Source organism: Protopterus annectens, chromosome 14.part0 (genome assembly GCF_019279795.1).
Source record: "Protopterus annectens isolate FY-2018-M chromosome 14.part0, PAN1.0, whole genome shotgun sequence".
NCBI lineage: Eukaryota > Metazoa > Chordata > Ceratodontiformes > Protopteridae > Protopterus > Protopterus annectens.
The window spans coordinates 267,854,457-267,875,098 of NC_056748.1; the positions used below are offsets into that span (position 1 = coordinate 267,854,457).

The following is a 20,642-nucleotide window of genomic DNA, read 5'->3' on the forward strand; positions in this document are numbered from 1 at the left end:
TACTGCCGTTATTCTATTTTTACTTGTAGTGGCCTATCACAACATAATGCAATGAAAGCATTCAGTTGATGGAAATAACATCCAAAGACAGTTTTTTGTTGAACTGGATGGCTTGCTTTTACTGCAAAACATATCACTGTAGTTGGCAGTCTGGCAAAAGTACACTGCATTACATTTGAATTATTTCTGCAGATACTAACATATAATTCTGGTGGTACAGTTTAGACTTATTTGCTTTCTTTGTTCAGTCTTGAGACCAGTCCAGTGCGGTATGTTTGCTTTTGCTTTATCCCAGTTTGTCTGGATTTGGATGGACTTTGTGGGTGATCTGCATACTGACTGAATATAGTGTGTTCTGGCTGCAGAGTTTATTACCAGTGTTTTATCCTGTGACCCTGATGTTGCACTTGTGTAAGAATGCTGATGGTCTGCTGGCGCACCATGATTTCACTGTACGATGGTGGCCCAGCATTCTACCTACATGGAATGCCTTTGTCAATAATGAGTTATTGCAAATGGTACAGTGTTATAATTCAAATTTGGTCTTTGTTGCTCTGTGACTATTATCTTGACTGATGCTGGAAGCTGTGGTCTCTCAGTACCAGGGAGAAGACAGGCTGGAAGTCCATCATTTCTAGGATCCCTGAAGAAAATCAGAGAGACTACAACATTGCTATATACAAGGCATGGTGAAGAAGTACTTAAGCTTAGAAAGGAATGAATGTGACAACGTAATGTAATGTCTTTATTTAAACAATAAAGTTAAAGTTGTAATACACTTTCAAAGGTTCTACACCAAAAAAGGTAGTTTTGACTGTAAACACTTCCAAAAGCTAAAACTCGTCACCAAAGTTGTGTGTAAACTTGTGTAACCCCTAAAAATAATTAACTGCATACCTCATAAACGGAACGTCGGGCAGCTTTCAGCTTGGTTACAAAGTAGTCTCGGTCTTCAAGCATCCTTGACATTCTCTTCTTATGTTCCAAAGCTTTCTCCCGTTCCAGCTTCATGTTAGAGATCTGTAAACATATAGTATCAGGAGTTAGCTTGATATCACAATGTACAACTGAGCATTCCCTAACAGGAGCTTTAGCATTAGGCAAAAAGTGAAAAACTGGCCCACTAACAATCATAGGCAAAACACTTTTCAGCATCAGAAAGTACAGTTGTGGACACTAACCATAAATGTAGATGTTCGAGTGTATTCACTGTTGCAGTCATTACATTTGGGTAATCTACTGGCAGGTTGCTCTCAGTTGGCCTGAACAAAGTCTTGGGTCCTGCGTCGGTTGCTGTCTCCTCTTCCATGACGTCAGGGGTATAAAACATGCAGCAGACGCCATTTTAATCAGTTTTGCTTGCCCCCCCAGATGTCAGGTGCCCCCCCAAATGGGGAGCGCAAAAAAATATATATATATAAAAAAATAAAACTGTAAATATATAAATGCACTTTAGAAACATAAAATTTAACTAACTAAAAGCAAATATACCACAAAGGCTTTTGAGTATAGTGAAGGAAAGAAAAGGTATAGAAAAGTTATAGAAAGGGGGCTGGCGGGTGGGTAATCCAGACTGCAACAGTGAATACACTCGAACATCTACATTTATGGTAAGTGTACACAACTGTACTATGTTCTTCATGTTTCACTGTTGCAGTCATTACATTTGGGTAGAATCCCAAAGCTATGGATGGGAGGATGGAACTAAATGCCATTAGGAGCAGCTATAAGGCCCTTCAGGACTGCAGTGGCAAAGCCTGCCCTGGATTTAGAAAAGAGACGTAAATGATAATGCTTTGTGATGAACTGAGCTCCAAGTAGCAGCTTCAAGAATGTCTCTGGTAGGGACCCCTCTGAGAAAAGCTCCTGAAGTAGAGGCAGCCCTGGTGGAATGGGATCTGATCCCCTTGGGCACAGGTTTACCATGGTGCAAGTAGCAGAAACGAATGCAATGGCTTATCTATTTAGAAATAGTCTGCTTTGATATAGCCTTCCCATCTGATTCTGCAGCAAATGCCACCAGTAGTTGCTCAGACCTTCTTAGAGATTCTGTTCTGTTTAAGTAGAATCTTAGTTGTCTGTGTACATCCAATGAATGCAGAATCCGCTCCCCCTTATTCTGTGGATTTGGGAAAAAAGTTGGCAGGTGAATGGTCTGGTCAAGAGCCACACTGGATACCACCTTAGGCATAAAAGGATTGGTCCTGAGGGCCACCCTGTCTGGGTAAAAAATAATGAAAGGCTCCACTGCCATGGGAGCCTGTAGTTCTGAAACCCTTCTAGCTGAAGTGACTGCCAAAAAAAAGCTGTCTTCCAAGAAAGAAATTTTATATCCGCAGTAGCTGCTGGTTCAAAAGGAGGCAGGGTGAGATTTTCCAGCACAAAATTGAGGGCCCATGCAGCAGTTTCCGCTCTCCTGGGAGGCCTTAAATTTTTGGCCCCTCTGAGGTACTGTTTTAGCAGGGGATGAGAAAAGAGGGGAGGCTCTGTGTTGTAATGAGCCGAGATGGCAAAGGCATGGATTTTTATTGAAGAAAAAGATAGGCCCTTGTCAAGCATCTTAGTTAAGTATTGTAAAATCTGAGGAATATTAGGCTTTGCTGTGTCAATTCCCTGTGCTTGGTTCCAAGCACAGAATCTCTTCCATTTATCAGCATAAGATTTTCTAGTACTAGGCCTTCTGGTTTCCAAAATGACATCCATCACAGGTTTAATGAGAGATGTGGTTGGTAAAATTAGTTGATTAGCCATGCTGCAAGATTCAGAGTTTGGAGTTGAGTGTGCAGAATTTGATAGTTAGATCGAGACAATAGGTGAGGTGTTTGAGGTAAGTACCACGGAGGAAGGTGTGACATTCCTTAGAAGGGGGTACCAGTGTTGGTGAGGCCAGTCCGGAGCAATTAGAATCATTTTTGTTTTTTCCTGTCTGACTTTTAGTAAGACCTGGAGAGTACAGGCAGATGGGGAAAGGCATAGACTGACAGGTTTTTCCAGCTGACGGATAGAGCATCCACTTTCCATGCTTTTTTGTGATGAGTTCTTGTGCAGAATTTGTCCAACTGATAGTCTTGGGGAGAGACAAACAGATCTATGTCTAGGCTTCCCCATTTCTGTGTTAACATGTTGAAGATTTCTGGATCCAGTTTCCATTCGTGCGGGTCCATAAGATTTCTGCTTAGGTCGTCTGCCAGAGTATTTTGCTTTCCGGGCAGGGATTGAGTTTGAAGATGTATTTGGTAAGTCAAGGCTGTGTTCCACAAGGCCATGGCTAGTCTGCAAAGGGGGTAGGAGTGGGTAACTCCCTGCTTATCTATGTACCACATAACTGTGGTGTTGTCCGTCTTTATCAGTAGTTGACCTGGATGAAATAAGTCCATGAAGGCTGTCAGAGCACTCTGAACAGCTAGCATTTCTTTCTGGTTGATATGTAGATGCATTTGGTTTGGGCTCCATTTGCCCTGAATGCATCTCCCTGCCAGGTGGGCCCCCAAGCATAGTCTGATGAGTCTGTAGTTAGGGTTTGGGTGGCAGGGGGTAGAGTAAATGACAATCCCTTGTTTGGTGACATATGTCTGCCCACCAAAGAAACTCCTGGTGCAGGCAGGGAATGAGAGGAATCATTGTTTCCAGGCTGTGACAATGTTGACTCCATAAGCTTTTTAGGTACCATTGAAGTTTCCTCATATGCAGTCTCGCATATGGAATTAGTAGAATGTAGGATGCCATAAACTCCAAAGCCTGCAGAATTTGTCTTGTAGATAACTGGGTTTTTGTTGCCATTTGTTTGAAGTATGTTGTCAATTGCATTTGTTTATCTGGCGTGAGGTAAGCCATCTGGGCAGTTGTATTCAAGCTTGCACCCAGGAATGTAATTATTTGAGAGGGTACCAGTTGTGATTTCTTTTTGTTTATGGTGTACTCTAGGCATGCTAGAAGTCTTTTTACAAATGCCAGATTTTGAAGAGTGTCCTTGTCCTCTGCATGAATGAGACAATCATCCAGATAAGGATAAATTTGAATGTTTCTTTGTTTGCAGAATGCAATTACTGGTGCCAGGCACTTTGTAAAGACCCTGGGCGCAGTAGATAAGCCAAAGGGCAGTGCAGCGAATTGGTAATACAAAAAGCCTGCTTTGAAGCGGAGGTATCTTCTGCAAGATTCCCTTATTGGGATATGCAGGTATGCCTCTTAAGTCTAGAGTTACCAACCAGGCATTCTTGCCTAGCATAGGCAGTAGCTGTTGTAAAGTCAGCATTTTAAATTTTGGAACGTCCAGGGACGTGTTCAGAATTGATAAGTCCAGAATTGGATGCCATGATTTGTCTATCTGGGTACCAGGAAAAGTCTTGAATAAAATCCTTGTCCTTTTTCCTTTTCTGGTACCGGCTGAATAGCCCCCATATCCATGAGGGACATGACTTGTTTCTGGGCCTCTGCCCACTGGTTTGGTGGCAGATCTGGCCTTCCGTCTGGAATTGGCAAAGTGTGGAAATTAAATCTGTACCCCTGGGATACTATGTTTAACACCCACTTGTCCTGGGGAATAAACTGCCAATTTTGAGCATGAAGTGCTAGTTTTCCCCCCAAGGGGGCTGCCAAAAGATAAGTGCTTGGAGATGGTAGAGGAAAGTCATGGAGACTGCTTACTGTAGGGTTGTGTTTTGTTACCTCCAGATTTGGAGGTGGAGGCACCCCATTGCTTTGACCTGTAAGATCCCTGTGATTGATATGTGGAGCCTTTGGAGCACCTGGGTTTGCCCTGAGCGGCTCTGTTAGACACAGGAAAGGACCAATTCTTAGTAGGCCCGTGCCTACTGAACCTGGGTGGCTGCACTTGCCAGAAATCTTTAACAGTTTGCTTAGATTTAGCTTTGTCTTCCATTTTCTTTAAAACCTCTTCTGTCTCATTACCAAACAGACTATCATGCTGTAAAGGGGCATCCAACAATTTAGCTTTAACATGATCAGGCAAGATTTTGCTCTTTGAGCCAGGCATGCATTCTTATCACAGATCCAGTTACGGCGGCCCTGTAAGAGGCCTCCAAGGAATCAAAACCACATTGCAAAGTATGCTTTCCAACCTGTTCTGCTGAATGCAATAAATCCTGTAACTCTCCCAAAAGAGTAATCCTCAGGAGGAGATGCAGATGGGATGGATTCCTCTGCATCAGAGTCCTCTCATAAGGTGGAATAGAAAATCCCTGATCAGAAGAGGAATCAGAAGAAATGGAAACCTGATCTGAAGATTCATAATCAGTGCCTTGCCTAGGCCTCTTAATGGGGGGGGGGGGTTGTGAACCCCTGATCAAGGTAATTAAATCCTCAGCCATTTTGATCATTTGTTTTTTATGCATAGGGGCCTGAGCACGTGGCTCATGCGTCGGTTGTTTAGACATAGAAGTCGGTTTTGGCCTTGTTTTTGTTGATGGCGTCGGTTTAATATAAAAATGTTGAAGCCTGAAAACACCCTCAGAAGCCGGTGCCAACTCAGCGGCTCCGGACCCATCCAAGGGAGAGACATCCGTGGGTTCAATACTTTGTGAATCTCACAGCATACCGGACTCCAAATGGGTCTTGGTAGAGGCCTGCGACTCAAAAGTAGCGGGTATCAGGGGCTGCGAAAGCGCTTCACTGAGTACCGGTGAACCAGCGACTGGCTTAGGAGAAGCTTCGTCGTTGGTTTTTGACCTCGACGGTCTCTCTCTTTTTCCTTGCGTTTTTTGTGAACTCTGGTAGTTGGATTGCTAACCGATGACATTTCAGGGTAGTGAAATCTTGAACCAAAATATTTAGAAGCAAAAATATACCGATGCTTAATAGTGCGTTGGTTAAATTTAGCACACAACCGACAGCAAGGCATGTTGTGATCAGGGCCTAGGCAAGGAATACAGTACAAATGAAAATCCTTATGAGGTATTTGCTTCCCACAAGTAATGCAATTATTAACTTTTACTGACTTCGGTAAGGAGCAAGAAAAAGTTTCCCCAATGGGATACTTAGCTTTAGTTTGAAGACTTCGGTTCTGAAATTCAAACGAAAACTTCAGGAGTCGGCCGACCGGCACTTGCGAACTGCTTCTCCTTTGGGCAAGAAAGACCGATTAAAATGGCGTCGGTTGCATGTTTTATACCCATGACGTCATGGAAGAGGAGGACAGCAACAGACGCAGGACCCAAGACTTTGCTATTCAGGCCGACTGAGGGCAACCTGCCAGCAGATTACCCAAATGTAATGACTGCAATAGTGAAACACTAAGAACATCTGGTCATATCACATCATAAAAACAGCTTTGTGACACTAAGGTATAAAAGGAAAGCCTTCCTACATCTCCAACTTTCTACCCACCACATCCCCCCCAACTACAAATGGAAAAAAGTATTTTCGGAATATAAAGCAAATGAAGACCAAACAAATGACTGCAGTAAAGTACGTACATAGGAACAGGTACAGCAACAAGCATTAGTTGCATTTGTTTGCACTTGGGTGCATGGTTACAGCAGCTAAGGATACATGGGAAGATATTAAAAACACAAAAACTGAGAACGGAAGCTCATAACTATTAACACTAACAGTAAGGTACACGCAATGAATTTGTTTCTAGTCTCCAGTTCCATATACAGGTCTTGCACATTTTCATCAACCAGAGAAGAAGCTGTGGACGATAATTAAAAGAGTTGAAGAAATTTACTTGGAATGGAAAGAGGGCAAGTCTGGTTGGGATAAGTTGTTTTACCAGTGGAAAGTGCAGCTGCATTATACTTGCCATAACTGTAGATTTGAGTAGCTTAAATTTGCAGTACTGATTCTTGGGTCTTCCTGCCAAGCAAAAAACCCATGACCAGCCAGATCCCCACAGCCTTAACATCCATCCCTAATGAAAGATGTCCAAGGACCTATATCAAAAGTCTGTTGCCCAAGGACAATACAATTCTTCCAGTCATCTAAAGTTTTGAGAGAGAAGAAAATTAACTAAATGTACTAGACGTAGAGGAGGGGAAGATAATAGATTAAAGGGACATGCCCAAACCCCCAGCCCAGGGGGGGGGGGGGGCCCAACAAATAGAGGGATAGAAGGATTGCAGTGCGTACTGCAACAATGATCTACTGAACATCTGCAATTACGTTAAATGTAACACAACTACAGTATGTTCTTCATAGTCAATGGTGCAAACTACAGGCTGGGAGTCTGGCTGCCCAGTGGTCTCAAGAAAACAGGTTCTATAGGACAGCAGTGGCAAATCCTGTGATAGCCCTGGATGCAGTGCTTAAATGGTAATGTTTGGTAAAGACATGGACAGATGTAGCAGTCTCCAAAATAGCCTGAGTATCCCCACCTTTCAGGAAGGCAGTGGTGGCTTCCCCGTATCTCTTGGAATAAACCCTAACATAAGCTGGTAATGGTTTTCTGTGATGAGCTTAACAGATGGTAATGCAGTTGGATATCCATTTCAAAACGGTGTTTGGAGATGCGTCTTCCTTTTTCCCCTTATATAAAGGCAACTAGCAGCTGTTTTGTTTTTCTGGGAATTTTGTCCTACTAGGATAATACCTAATCTGTCAATGCACATCCAGAGAATGTAGGATTTGTTCATCTTTACTCTGCAGGTTAGGCAAGACCACTTTCAGGTGAAAGGTTGGATTCAAGGGTAGTTCTGAGACTAACTCAGACATGAAACGGTGGTTAGTTCTGGGGGTAACTCTATCCCTATGAAAACCAATGAACGGTTCTTTGCACATCATGGCCTGCAGTTTAGAGACCCCACCTGGATGAGGGAATTGCTATCACTAGGATATGTTCTGGGTAGGCATCTTTAAAGCAGCAGAGGCTGCTGGCTCAAAATGAGGCAGGGTAAGATTTTCTAACACACTGCTCAAGTCCAAAGAAGCAGCGTTTTTCCTGGGAGGTCTTTAATATATAACCCCTGTCAGGAAATGTTTCAGGTGGGAGTGAGAACAGATCACAGGGAAGGCAGGCAGAAATGAGCAAACCATGCACCTTAATAATGCAAGAAGAAAGGCCTTGGTCAGGGAAAGGTAACAGAACAGGAAGAGGCCAAGAGTTTATTTGGACTGCAGGCTAGAGATTGCCTTCCCCATCAAGGACTGATATCAGAGAAGAGGCAAGGAGGAAGAAATATGGGGATCCTAAGCAAAAGACCAGCACAGGTAGAGTTTTTGTATTATCTAGAACAGAAAAAAAAAAAAAAAAAAAAGTTATGTACTCAGCATAATGTTCCATATGAGTTTTTGCTTTTCATTCATCTTCAATGTGTGGGAATATGGACCCGGTACGGATCCAACCCGGCTGCATTTTCCAGCATCGGATCCAAACTCCAAGCTCTTCCCCTACCCATAATCTGCCCGTCTCCCTCCTCCCCTCAAATAGAGTTTGCTGCTGACAGTAGCATCCCAACCTAACCAAGTGCCTAACACTCAGGCAGCAATACCCTGAAAGCATTACAAAGAACTAGAAGCTTACTAAAGTAGGGGCTATGTCTCTCATCTGGTCCGCCATACAGCCCAAATAAGGCAGGGAAAGCAGGGAGGTACGGTTGAAGACAACTAAAAAGCACCAACTCAGATGGAACATTATGGTGAGTACATAACTTATCTGAAGTTGTTTTCATATAATCTTCAACCTGAGTCCCCAGCTACCACAAGACCCTGGGAGGTCCTCATGGAAGGATGTACCGGAGCACAATGGAGCCAAAGGATGCCCTGCCTCTGGAAAGGAGATCCAACTTATAATGCCAAATAAACGTGTGCGATGATGCCGAAGCAGCTGCAAAGCAAGTCTCATCCAAAGAAACCCTAGACCAAACGGCTGCTGAAGTAGCTACAGACCCGGTAGAATGCACCCTGACATGACCTGTCGAAGATAATACTTTGGCTTTATAGGCTAAAGCTACGCCCTGAGAGAACCAATGAGCAACAGTTACCTTAGAAACAATTTTACCTAAGAAAGGCTTAGAAAAGGAAACAAACAGCTGACTGGACTTACGAAAAGAATTTGTTTTATGCAAATAGAAGTGCAGTTGCCTATGAACACCAAGCAAATGCAATTTATACTCTCCCTTAATTCTGGAAGGTCAGAAAGAAAACAGGGAGACTGATGAGCTGGTTGATGTTAGATTCAGAAGCCACTTTCAGAAGGAAGGATGGATTTGTCCGCAAGAAAACCCTGTCTTTATGAAACACCATATAAGGGGGCTGGATAGACAAGGCCTGAATCTCTGGCACTCTTTTAGCTGAGGTAATAGCAACCAAAAAAAGCAGTCTTCCAAGACGGGAATTGTAAATCCACTGTAATTGGTGGTTCAAAATGGGAAGACACCAAGAATTATAAAACTAAAGTAAGATGCGAAGGGGGCATAGGGTCCTTGACTGGAGGCCTAAATAAAAAGGTACCTTGCAAAAAGGCTTTACACAGCTTGGAGGAGACTAGGGAAGCCGAACTGTCTCCTATATAAAAATTGGAGATAGCTGCCAGCTGGACCTTAACCGTAGAAAAACTGCACCCTGCTGAAAAATATCTGCCAGAAACTCCAAGATGGCGGGGACTAGAGAAGTGAAAGGGTCCAAATCATGCGGAGATGCCCATATTGGAAAACGTTTCCACTTACTAGAATAGTCCTTCCTAGTAGAGGGGATTTGAGAGTTGTTACTAAAATCTTCTTAACAGGAGAAGACAGCCCAGGAGTCCTAGCTATCATTGGAACTGGAGCAGCCAAGCTATAAGCTTCAAACTGACTAGATCTGGGTGTGGGATCCCTGACGGATGCGAGATCAGATCCGGAACTGGATGTAATGTCCAAGGAGGACACACTGCATGAGACCACAAAGAGGGGAACCAAACTTGGCAAGGCCAGAATGGGGCAACGAGGATCAAAAAGCTCCCCTGTACAAATTTCAGAATGAGAGGGAGTGAGGGATAAGCATAAAGAAGACCGAAGGGCCAAGCATGAACTACAGAGTCTCTGGAGGCTCCCCGGATGGGGGGTTCAGAATGAAAAACTCACTCCACCTCGGGGTGGAAGGAGAAGCAAAGAGATCGCAGCAAGGCTGGCACAACTTTAGAAAGATCTGTTCTGCTACTGAAGGATTCAGAGACCACTCGTAAGGCATCACAACAGATCTGCTGGGCCTGTTCGCCAGAATGCTGGACCTTCCTAAATTTGGGTTGCCACCAGAAAATGGCAAGTGGAGATTGACCATTCCCACAATCTCATGACTTCGCGACAAAGGGGATAGAACCTAGTTCCCCCGTTTGTTGATGTACCAGACTACAGACATGTTGCCCGTCTGGATGGCAATTGTCTCTTGAGGAAGATGGGCATGAACAGCTTGCAACGCCAAGAGCACTGCCCTCATCTCCAGGATGTTGATATGCAGGTGGGTCTCCAAGGCAGACCACATGCCTTGGACTTTCCTTTCTATGCAATGCCCCCCCCCCCAGTAGGCAGGTGTCCATGGTCACTGTGGTCATCGGGGCAGGGAGGATAAACAAGCTACTTAAAGGAGAAGGTACAGGGATTGAAGTCACCAAAAAAGAGAATCCCTGTAGGCCTGAGACAAACAAAATGGATGAGATAAAGGCAGATCTAGTAGGGACCACTGGACTGCTAGGGTCCACGGAAGAACCCTCACATGCAGATGAGCCGTGGAAATCAGGGTGATCGTAGCCGCCATAGACCCCAACGCCAAACCGACTCCGCAGAGGGATACTGGGTCTGAACAATGTACAACACATGATGTCAGAGATTTAAGTCTGTCCGGAGATAAGAAAACCTTGATCAGAGTGGAGTCTAATCAAGCCCCAATGAAATCTAGAACTTGAAGAGGGTCTAATAGGGACTTGTTGAGATTTATGGTTATGCCCAGCTGGTGGGCGGTATGGAGAAGGAGATCCCTGGCTTGACAGAGTCGATGCCTGGAGGGAGCAGAAAGGGCCCAATCGTCCAAGAAGGTGAAGACCTGGAATCCTTGCAGCCTCAGATGAGCAGCCACCACACTGCCATCATTTTGGTGAACATCCTGGGGTCAGTGGTGAGACCAAAGGGTAGCACTCTGAACTGGTAATAATTGGGTCCTAGACGAAAGCGGAGGAAAGTACAGTTGTCTACACTTACCATAAATGTAGATGTTCGAGTGTATTCACTGTTGCAGTCATTACATTTGGGTAATTTGCTTGCAGGTTGCCCTCAGTCGGCCTGATTAACAAAGTCTTGTGTCCTGCGTCAGTTGCTGTCCCTTCTTCCATGACGTCAGGTCGTCAGGGGTATAAAAACATGCAGCAGACGCCATTACATCAGTTTTTCTTGCCCCAAATGTCAGTTGCCCCCCCCTAATGGGGAGCAATTAAATATAAAATTACAATGATATACCTCCAACAAAAAAGCAAATATACCAAAAATGCTTTTAAGCATAGTAAAGGAGAGGTATAGCCAAAAGAAGTTAGGGGGCTGGAGGGAGGGTAACCAGGACTGCAACAGTGAATACACTCGAACATCTACATTTATGGTAAGTGTACACAACTGTACTATGCTCTTCATGTTTCACTGTTGCAGTCATTATAATTGGGTAGATTCCCAAAGCTATGGTTGGGAGGAGGAATTTAGATAGCATTAGGGCCAGCTATAAGGCCCGGCAAGACTGCAGTGACAAAGCCAGCTCTGGATTTTGAGAAAAATGGCAAATGATAATGCTTGGTGAAAGTATGTACAGCACTCCAGGTAGCAGCTTCTAGGATGTCCCTGGTAGGGACACCTCTGAGAAAGGCTGTAGAGGTAGATGCAGCCCAGGTTGGAGTGAGGTCTGATCCCCTGTGGGATAGGTTCTCCATAGTGCTTACAGCAGAAATGAATGCAATGGCTTATCCATTTAGAAGTGGTTTGCTTTAAAATAGCCTTCAACTCTGCCCCTGCAAGAAATGCCACCAGCAGTTCAGATTTCCTTTGAGGTTTAGTCCTGTCCAAGTAGAATCTAAGTTGTCTGTGCACATCTGAGGAATGCAGTATCCATTCCCCTTTGTTCTGTGGATTAGGAAAGAAGGTTGGCAAATGAATGCACTGATTAAGAGCCACACTGGATACCTCCTTGAGCATGAAGGATTGATTCATTCTGAGGCACACCCTGTCCGCATGAAAAATGATGAAAGGCTCCACTGCCATAAGGGCCTGTAATTTAGATACCCTTCTAGCTGAAGTGATTGCTAAAAGGAAAGCTGTTTTCCAATAAAGAAATGTTAAGTCTGCAGAAGCAGCTGGCTCGAAAGGAGGTAGAGTGAGTTTCTCCAAGACAAAGTTAAGGTCCCAGGCTGGGGATGGAGCTCTCCTGGGTGGTCTCAAATTGTTGGCCTCTCTGAGGAACTGCTTGAGCAGTGGATGAGAAAAGAGGAGAGGTTCTGTGTTATAATGAGCTGAAATGGCTGAGGTGTGGATTTTAATGGAGGAAAAAGACAAGCCCTTGTGAAGCATCTCAGTTAAGTATTGTAAAATCTGAGGTAAATTGGGTGCTGCTGTGCTCATCCCTTGAGATTAGTTCCAGGCACAGAATCATTTCAATTTTTCAGCGTAAGATTTTCTAGTACTAGGCCTCCTTGCCTCTAAAATTATATTCACAGATTTACTGAGAGATGGTAAAGGAGAGATTATGTAATTAACTAGGCTGCAAGGTTCAGTGTTAGAAGCTTAGGGTGCAGAGACAACAGTGAAGGGAGTCTGAGGCAGGTGCCATGGGGATAACCGTGACACTGCGCAGGAGGGGGTACCAGTGTTGGCGTGGCCAGTCTGGAGCAATCAAAATCATCCTTGGTTTGTCCTGTTTGACTTTTAATAGTACTTTGGAGAGCAGAGGGGGGAAGGTGTAGACTGATAAGTTTTTCCAGCTGAAGGACAGAGCATCCACTTAACAGGCTTGTTTGTGGGGAGTCCTTGCGCAAAATTTGTCTAATTGGTAGTTCTGGGGAGAGGCAAACAGGTCTATATCTGGGCTCCCCCATTTGCTTGTCAACATATGTTGAAAATCCTTGGTTCCACTTTCCACTCGTGTGGGTCTATGAGGTTTCTGCTTAGTCCGTCTGCCAGTGTATTCAATTTTCCTGGCAGGAATTGAGCTTGTAGGTGCACTTGGTAGCTCAAGGCTGTGTTCCACAATGCCATGGCTAGTCAGCAGAGGGGGAAAGAGTGTGTACCCCCCTGCTTGTTTATGTACCACCTAACAGTGGTGTTGTCCGCCTTTACCATTACTTGTCCTGGAAGAATGTGGCCCTTGAAGGCTGTAAGAGCATTCTGTACAGCTAACATTTCTTTTTGATTGACATGCAGCTGCATCTGACTTGGGTCCCATTTGCCCTGAATGCACTTCCCTGCCAGGTGAGCCCCCCATGCATAGTCTGATGCGTCTGTTAGGGTTTGGGCAGCAGGGGGTGGTGTGAAAGGTAGTCCCTTGTTTTGGTGGCAGGCCTCTGCCCACCAAAGGAACTCTAGGCGTAGGCAAGGTATGATAGGAATCATAGCTTCTAGATCCTGAGAATGTTGACACCATAGGCTTTTTAGATACCACTGTAGTTTCCTCATATGCAGTCATGCATATGGAATTAGAAGAATGCAGGAGGCCATGAACCCCAAGGCTTGCAGTATTTGTCTTGCAGATAGCAGGGTTTTTGTGGCCACTTGTTTGAAGCAAGTTGTCAAATGAATCTGTTTCTCTGGCATGTGGTAAGCCATTTGGGAAGTTGTATTCAAGCTTGCTCCCAGGAATGTAATTTGTTGACAAGATACCAGTTGTGATTTCTTTTCGTTTATGGTGTACCCCAGACAAGTTAGAACCCTTTGTACAAAGGCCAGATGATTCAAAAGTATGTCCTGGCTTTCTGCATGAATTAGACAATCGTCCAGGTATGGGTATATTTGAATATTTCTTTGCCTGCAAAATGCAATAACTGGAGCTAGGCACTTTGTGAATACCCTGAGCGCAGTAGATAAGCCAAAGGGCAGTGCAGAGAACTAATAGTGCTTGTAGCCTGCTTTGAAGCATAGGTATCTTCAAGATTCCCCGATTGGGATGTGCAGGTATGCTTCTTTTAAATCTAGTGTTGCCAACCAGGCGTCTGTGTCTAGTATAGGAAGTAATTGGTGAAGAGTCAGCATCTTGAATATTGGAATCTCCAAAAAGGTGTTTTGAGTAGACAGGTCCAAGATAGGATGCCATGAATCGTCTTTTCTGGGTACCAGGAAAAGTCTCTAGTAGAAACCTTGTCCCTTTTCCACTTCTGGTGCCAGCTGAATAGCCCCCATGCTTAAGAGAGAAAGTACTTGTTTTTGGGCCTCTGCCCACTGATTTGGGGGTAGGTCCAGCCACCCACTTGGCATTGGCAATGTGTGGAAGTGAAATCTGTATCCCTGGGACACTATATTTAAAACCTATTTGTCCTGGGTAATGAGTTCCCAGTTCTTTGCATGAAGAGCAATCTTTCCCCCCCCAAAGGGGCACTCAGTTAAGTTTTTGGAAATTTTAAAATGAAGTCATTGAGAGTTTACCATGGGGGGGGGGTCTTATTACTCCCAGATTTGGAAGTGGAGGCCCCCCACTGCTTAGTCCTGTGTATGCCCTGGGACTGAAACCTGTTTTTTTTTGGCTGTGTCTGGGTTTGTCTTGAGAAGACCTGGAAAGGACCAATTCTTAGAGGACCAGTTTCTACTAAATCTAGGAGGCTGAACTTGTAAGAAATCTTTAACAGTTTGCATAGATTTAGCTTCATCTTCCATCTTGTTAAAAACTTCCTCAGCCTTGTTGCCAAACAGGCGGTCCTGATTTAAGAGAGCATCCAACAATTTAGCTTTAACATGATGAGGAAAAGATTGCTCCTTAAGCCAAGCATGCCTTCTGAGCACAGACCCAGTAACAGCAGCCCCGCAAGAGGCCTCTAATGAATCAAAACCACATTGCAAAGTATGTTTTCCAACTTGTTCAGCAGAATGCATTAAATCCTGTAATTTTCCACACAGTCTGGAACCATCATCATTTTCTGTTTAAGCAATCCAATAGCATGTTGCTGATAGTTGAACATATGAAACTAGCAGTTTAAAGCCCTAATGGCCAAGGTTGCAGAAGTATAAACCTTCTTACCCAATCTATCCAGAGCCCCGGCGTCTCTTATCAGAAGGGGTAGGATTTTTAGCAGTAGAAGCCTCAATGCCCTTGGGCCCCTGTGAAATAGTCTCTGGATCCGCAATAGGATTTTTAAAAAGGAACTTGTGTGACTCAGGGACCCTGTAGTATCTGTCAGGTTTTCTGGGAGCAGAAGCCAAGGAGTCATGGGCCATACTAGATTCCGAAAAAGCATCATCAACAATGTCTAGTACAGGAGGAATAGCTAAAGGCCTATGCTGAGGTAGGAGTAAGAAATCCCTTAGCCTCTTTTATGAAACAGAAAAATCCTGGCTTTCCCAGTGGAGATGCTCCTTTAGAGTATGTAAGGTTTCCCCAAAAGAAAAAACTCTGGAGGGGAAGCAGAGGGAATGGAGTCCTCTGCATCAGAATCCTCATAAGTAGATAAGGGCAAATCCAGATAATCAGAAGAATCAGAAAAAACAAAATCCTGTTCAGAAGATTCATAAACAACTTCAGTCCAAGGCCTTTTAGAAGATTGAGGGGGGGGGGGGTTGGATACCCTGGATTAGAGTTATTAAATCTTCAGCCATTCTTATTTGTTTTTTAGGCCTAGAGGCCTGAACATGTGGCCTGGGCATCGTTTTTTTAGGCATGGTTCGAGATTTCGGCCTAAGTGAAGGAGGCGGCGTTGGTTTTATATGCAAGTCCATAGGCCTGAAAACACCCTCAGAAGCCTGCACAGCGGCTCCGGACCCATCCAAGGTAGAGACATCCACAGGTTCCATAGTTGAAGCATCTTGCGGCATACCGGACTCTGAATGGGTCTCAGTAGAGGCCCGTGAATCAGAAGTAGCAGGTATCAGGGGCTGCGAAAGTGATTCACTGAGTACCAGCAAACTGGCTTAGGAAAAGCATCTGCAGTTTTGGACCTCGGCAGCCTGTCTCTGTCTTTATCTTTGCGATTTTCAGAATCCCAGTAGTCGGATGGCTAACCGACGACATTTCTGGACAATTAAACTGAGAAACGAAATATTTAGAGGCGAAAATATATAGTCTACGGATAGTGCGCGAATTAAATAAAGCACAAAACCGATAGCAAGGTACGTCGTGGTCAGGGCCTAGGCAAAGGATACAGTACGAATGAAAATCTTTATGAGGTATTTGCTTTCCACAAGTAATGCAATAAATTTTTACTGACATCGGTAAGGAGCAAGAAAAAGTTTCCACAATGGGGTACTTGGCTTTAGTTGAAGACTTCGGTTCTGAAACTCGAAAACGAAAATTTCAGGAGTCAGCCGACCAGCACTTGCGAACTGCTTCTGCTTCAGGCACCGCACGGCAAGAAAGACTGATGTAATGGCATCAGCTGCATGTTTTATACCCGACGACCTGACATCATGGAAGAAGGGACAGCAACTGACACAGGACCCAAGACTTTGTTAATCAGGCCGACTGAGGGCTACCTGCAAGCAGATAACCCAAATGTAATGACTACAACAGCAAAACACGAAGAACATCCACATCATCTTCACCCCATGCTGACTCCAGGAAAAGGATCATTGTGGAGTTAAGAAGCAGATCCTGACAGGCAAAGTCTTTCTCATTCTGGACTAACTTGTCTCGTACTGTTTTCCCAAAGAGAGTGGAACCATCATACAGAGTGTGTTTGTAAAAGACGCCTTGAAAGGCTCTGAGAATACACAAAGCCAGAGCCAAGTGTGATGCCTGATGGCAACACCTGTGCCGGCTGCCCTACAGGCACCTTTAGTAGCATGGGACAGGAACCTCATAGAGGTGTTGGAAATGAAAGTGAGGGTGGTCATACAGGAGGAGAATACTTTCTTCTCTTTCACCATCATGGACCCTGGGGCAGGCTCCGCAACCTCTGACTAGGTCCTGCTGACGTCTGATCATGTGTCACAGTTCAGTGCACGTACAGCAAACGTGGCTGAAGCACAGACCTGCTTCCCGAAATGGTCCATGGTCAGAGACTCTCTGTCCAGTGGATGAACAGTAGAGCTCTCCCCAAGCGAGCTCTTTCTTGGTGGCCACTGCAACCACCATGGCATCAACCAGGGACACCTTAGACCAATGCTGCTTGTCAGAAGGCACACTTAGAATCTTATCAGGTTGCTTTGGGATGGGCTCCAATATGTCGGGTTCCCTCCATGCCCGAGATGTAATCAAATTTACAAGTGGATCCACAGGAGGGGACACCCAGGAGGTAGAGGGTCCTGCACCAAATGGCTCCAGGAACACTGACTCATCTGGGTTGGGTTTTTGGATAGACCACTGCCACACTATTGTAGGATTTCCATGACATCTCCCTTCCAGGGGTGACCGGGGGAACACTCCCCTTCCTCTAAGTAGGTGTCTTCTGTGAGGGTCTTCGATGGAGAGTCCAAGTGCCGCCTTTTACACATGTTTCCGAGGGAGCTCCTCTTGGGGGGGGTGGTCTCTGGGGAGGACTCAAACTTCTGGCCATTCCCATGGGGGAACCCCCTTGGGCAGAGAGGCAACAGGCTGTCCCCCTAAGGGGGTAAGATAGCAGAATATGGGCCAGAAAGAGGGGGAATCAGGACAGACACCAAGGATGACAGTGTCAAAGGTCTCAAGGGAGCCAGAGAACCCTCTTCACCAGGTCAAAAGCAGAGGAAGAACGAATCCCAGAAACTGGGACCAAGGCTAGATCCGTAACCCTCTGAGTTGACGGGGGAGTCTGACCCGAGCCTTCAGGTGTCGAGATTCCGAGTGGAAGGGCAGACTTGGAAAACCTCAAAGCTGACACCACCCCCTTGTTTCCAGCACCAAGGCTACAGCACTGACAGCCAGATAACTCTGAACTAGTCAGAGCCAAACCGCTCAGGGGAATGGTCGGCATCAAGGTACCTGGTACCATCGACGGCAAGAGGCCTCTGACCCAAGCATGATAAATGAAGAAAGTTGAGCCAAACCAACACGGCTGAATGAAGTATTATGCACAAAGTACAGTTGTGTACACTTACCATAGGTTCATAGGTTGGTACTAGGCTATCAGCCCTAGGGCCTATACAAGCCTAGCCATAACAATTCCCTGGATATTTCTTCCCACATTATTTACTTTCCTGGACCCCTGTCTAGCAGGGCCGACTGACGTGATCCCTGGGGTGAATTTCCTTTCTCCCATCCAATCGTCAAGGTTCCTCTTGAAGAGGTCCAAAGAGGCACTCTGCTTGACATGTATGGGCAATCTATTCCAGAGTCTGGGGATGTTAGAGTGTATTTATTGTTGCAGTCATTACAATTGGGTTATCCTGCTGGCAGGCTACCCTCAGTCGGCCTGAATTCCAAAGTCTAGGTCCGGCGTCGGTTGTTGTCGACTCTTCCCTGACGTCAGTGCGCCAGGGGTATAAAAGATGCAGCAGACACCATTTTCTTCAGTTTTTCTTGCCCCAGAGGTCAGGTGCCCCCAAAAGGGTAGGCTAAAAATATGTCAACAAAACATGCATGCACCAAAGTATATATTTTGCCATCATCTACAACCAAATACACCACATAGGTTGTATAGAATAGAGAAGTACAGATAAGTTCCAGCAAAGAAATGGTGGATGGCGGGTGTGTAACCTGGACTGCAACAGTGAATACACTCAATCTACATTTATGGTAAGTGTACACAACTGTACTATGTTCTTCGTGTTTCACTGTTGCAGTCATTACAATTGGGTTGAATCCCAAAGTTAAGGTTGGGAGGCTGGAGCTAAACAGCATTAGGAGTGGCTATTAGGCCCTGCAGAACTGCAGTGGCAAAGCCTGCCCTGGATTTAGTGTAGAGTGGTAAGTGATAGTGCTTTGTGAATGTGTGCACTAAACTCCAAGTAGCAGCCTTTAAAATGTCTTTGGTTTGTACTTCCCTGAGGAAGGCTGCTGAAGTGGTTGCTGCTCTGGTTGAATGCGGCTTAATGCCCTTGGGTACTGGCTTGCCATGTTGTGAATAGCAGAAACAAATGTAATGGCCTATCCACTTTGAAATAGTCTGCTTTGAGATAGCCTTTCCTTGTGATCCTGCAGCATATGCCACTAGTAATTGCTCTTTCTGAAAACTTTGGTTCTGTTCAAATAGAAGCGTAGCTGTCTGTGTATGTCCAAAGAATGCAGAATTCTCTCCCCCTTATTCTGTGGGTTTGGATAAAAGGTAGGCAGATGAATAGTTTGGTTAAGGGTCACACTGGACACTACCTTAGGCATAAATGTCGGGTTTGTCCTCAGAGAAACTGTCTGGATAAAAAAATGATAAAAGGTTCCACAGCCATGAGTGCCTGTAGCTCTGAGACTCATCTTGCAGAAGTTATTGCTAGGATCAGAGCTGTTTTCCAAGATAAAAACTTTATATCAGCTGTAGCGGCTGGCTCAGAAGGAGGCAGGGTGAGTTTTTCCAAGATACAATTGAGGTCCCATGCAGATATTGGTGAACTCCTTGTAGGCCTTAAATTTTTGGCCCCTCTGAGGTACTGCCTTAATAAAGAATGAGAAAAGATTGGTGGCTCTGTATTGTAATGAGCTGAAATGGCAGAGGCATGAATTTTAATAGATGAAAAGGATAGGCCTTTGTCCAGCATCTCAGTCAAGTATTGCATAATCTGAGGAATATTTGGTACAGCTGTGTCAATTCCTTGTGCCTGGTTCCAAGCACAGAATCTCTTCCATTTTCCAGCATAGGATTTTCTAATACTAGTCCTCCTGGCCTCCAAAATGACATCCATCACCACTTTAGTGAGAGGTATGTTTTGTATGACTACATTATCCGCCATGCTGCCAGATTTAAGGTCTCGAGTTGGCTGTGCAAGATTAGATTGTTCTGCTGGGACAGTAGATGAGGCACTTGAGGTAAGGTCCAGGCTGGGCATTGAGACAAGTTCCTTAGGATTGGATACCAGTACTGGAGTGGCCAGTCTGGGGCAATCAGTATCATTTTTGGCTTCTCCTGTCTGACCTTTAGGAGTACCTTGGGGAGGAGAGGCAGAAAAAGAAAGGCATATACTGTTAAGTTTTTCCAGCTGAAAGATAGGGCATCCACTTTCCATGCTTGCCTGCGTTAAGTCCTTGTGCAGAATCTCTTTAGTTGGCAGTTGTGAGGTGAGACAAATAGATGTCCTGGCATCCCCATTTCCTTGTTACCATGCTGAAGACTTGTGGATCCAATTTCCACTCATGGGGATCCATGAGGTTTCTGCTTAGTTCGTCTGCCAGAGTATTTATCTTTCCTGGCAGGAATTGTGCCTGCAGATGTACTTGGTAAGTCATTGCTGTGTCCCACAAAGTCATGGCTAGTCTGCAAAGGGGGTAAGAATATGTGCCGCCCTGCTTGTTTATATACCACATGACCGTGGTGTTGTCTGTCTATCAGTAGTTGTCCCGGATGAAGTAGGTCCTTGAAGGCTGTCAGGGCATTTTGAACAGTTAGCATCTCTTTTTGATTGATATGTAGATGCATTTGGTTTGCGGACGATGTGCCTTGAATGCATTTTCCTGCCATGTGGGCTCCCCAGGCA

General features: G+C 44.9%; 1 protein-coding gene across 2 annotated transcripts in view; it reads right to left on the minus strand.

The window, feature by feature from the left end:
- EIF3A (eukaryotic translation initiation factor 3 subunit A) overlaps positions 1-20,642 on the minus strand; it is a 1,696,172-nt gene that overhangs the window by 652,957 nt on the left and 1,022,573 nt on the right. For both annotated transcript variants that reach the window (XM_044055975.1, XM_044055974.1), the window contains exon 15: positions 898-1,020. In XM_044055975.1, the coding sequence (XP_043911910.1) occupies positions 898-1,020 (123 nt within the window). The remainder of the gene's footprint in view (positions 1-897; positions 1,021-20,642) is intronic.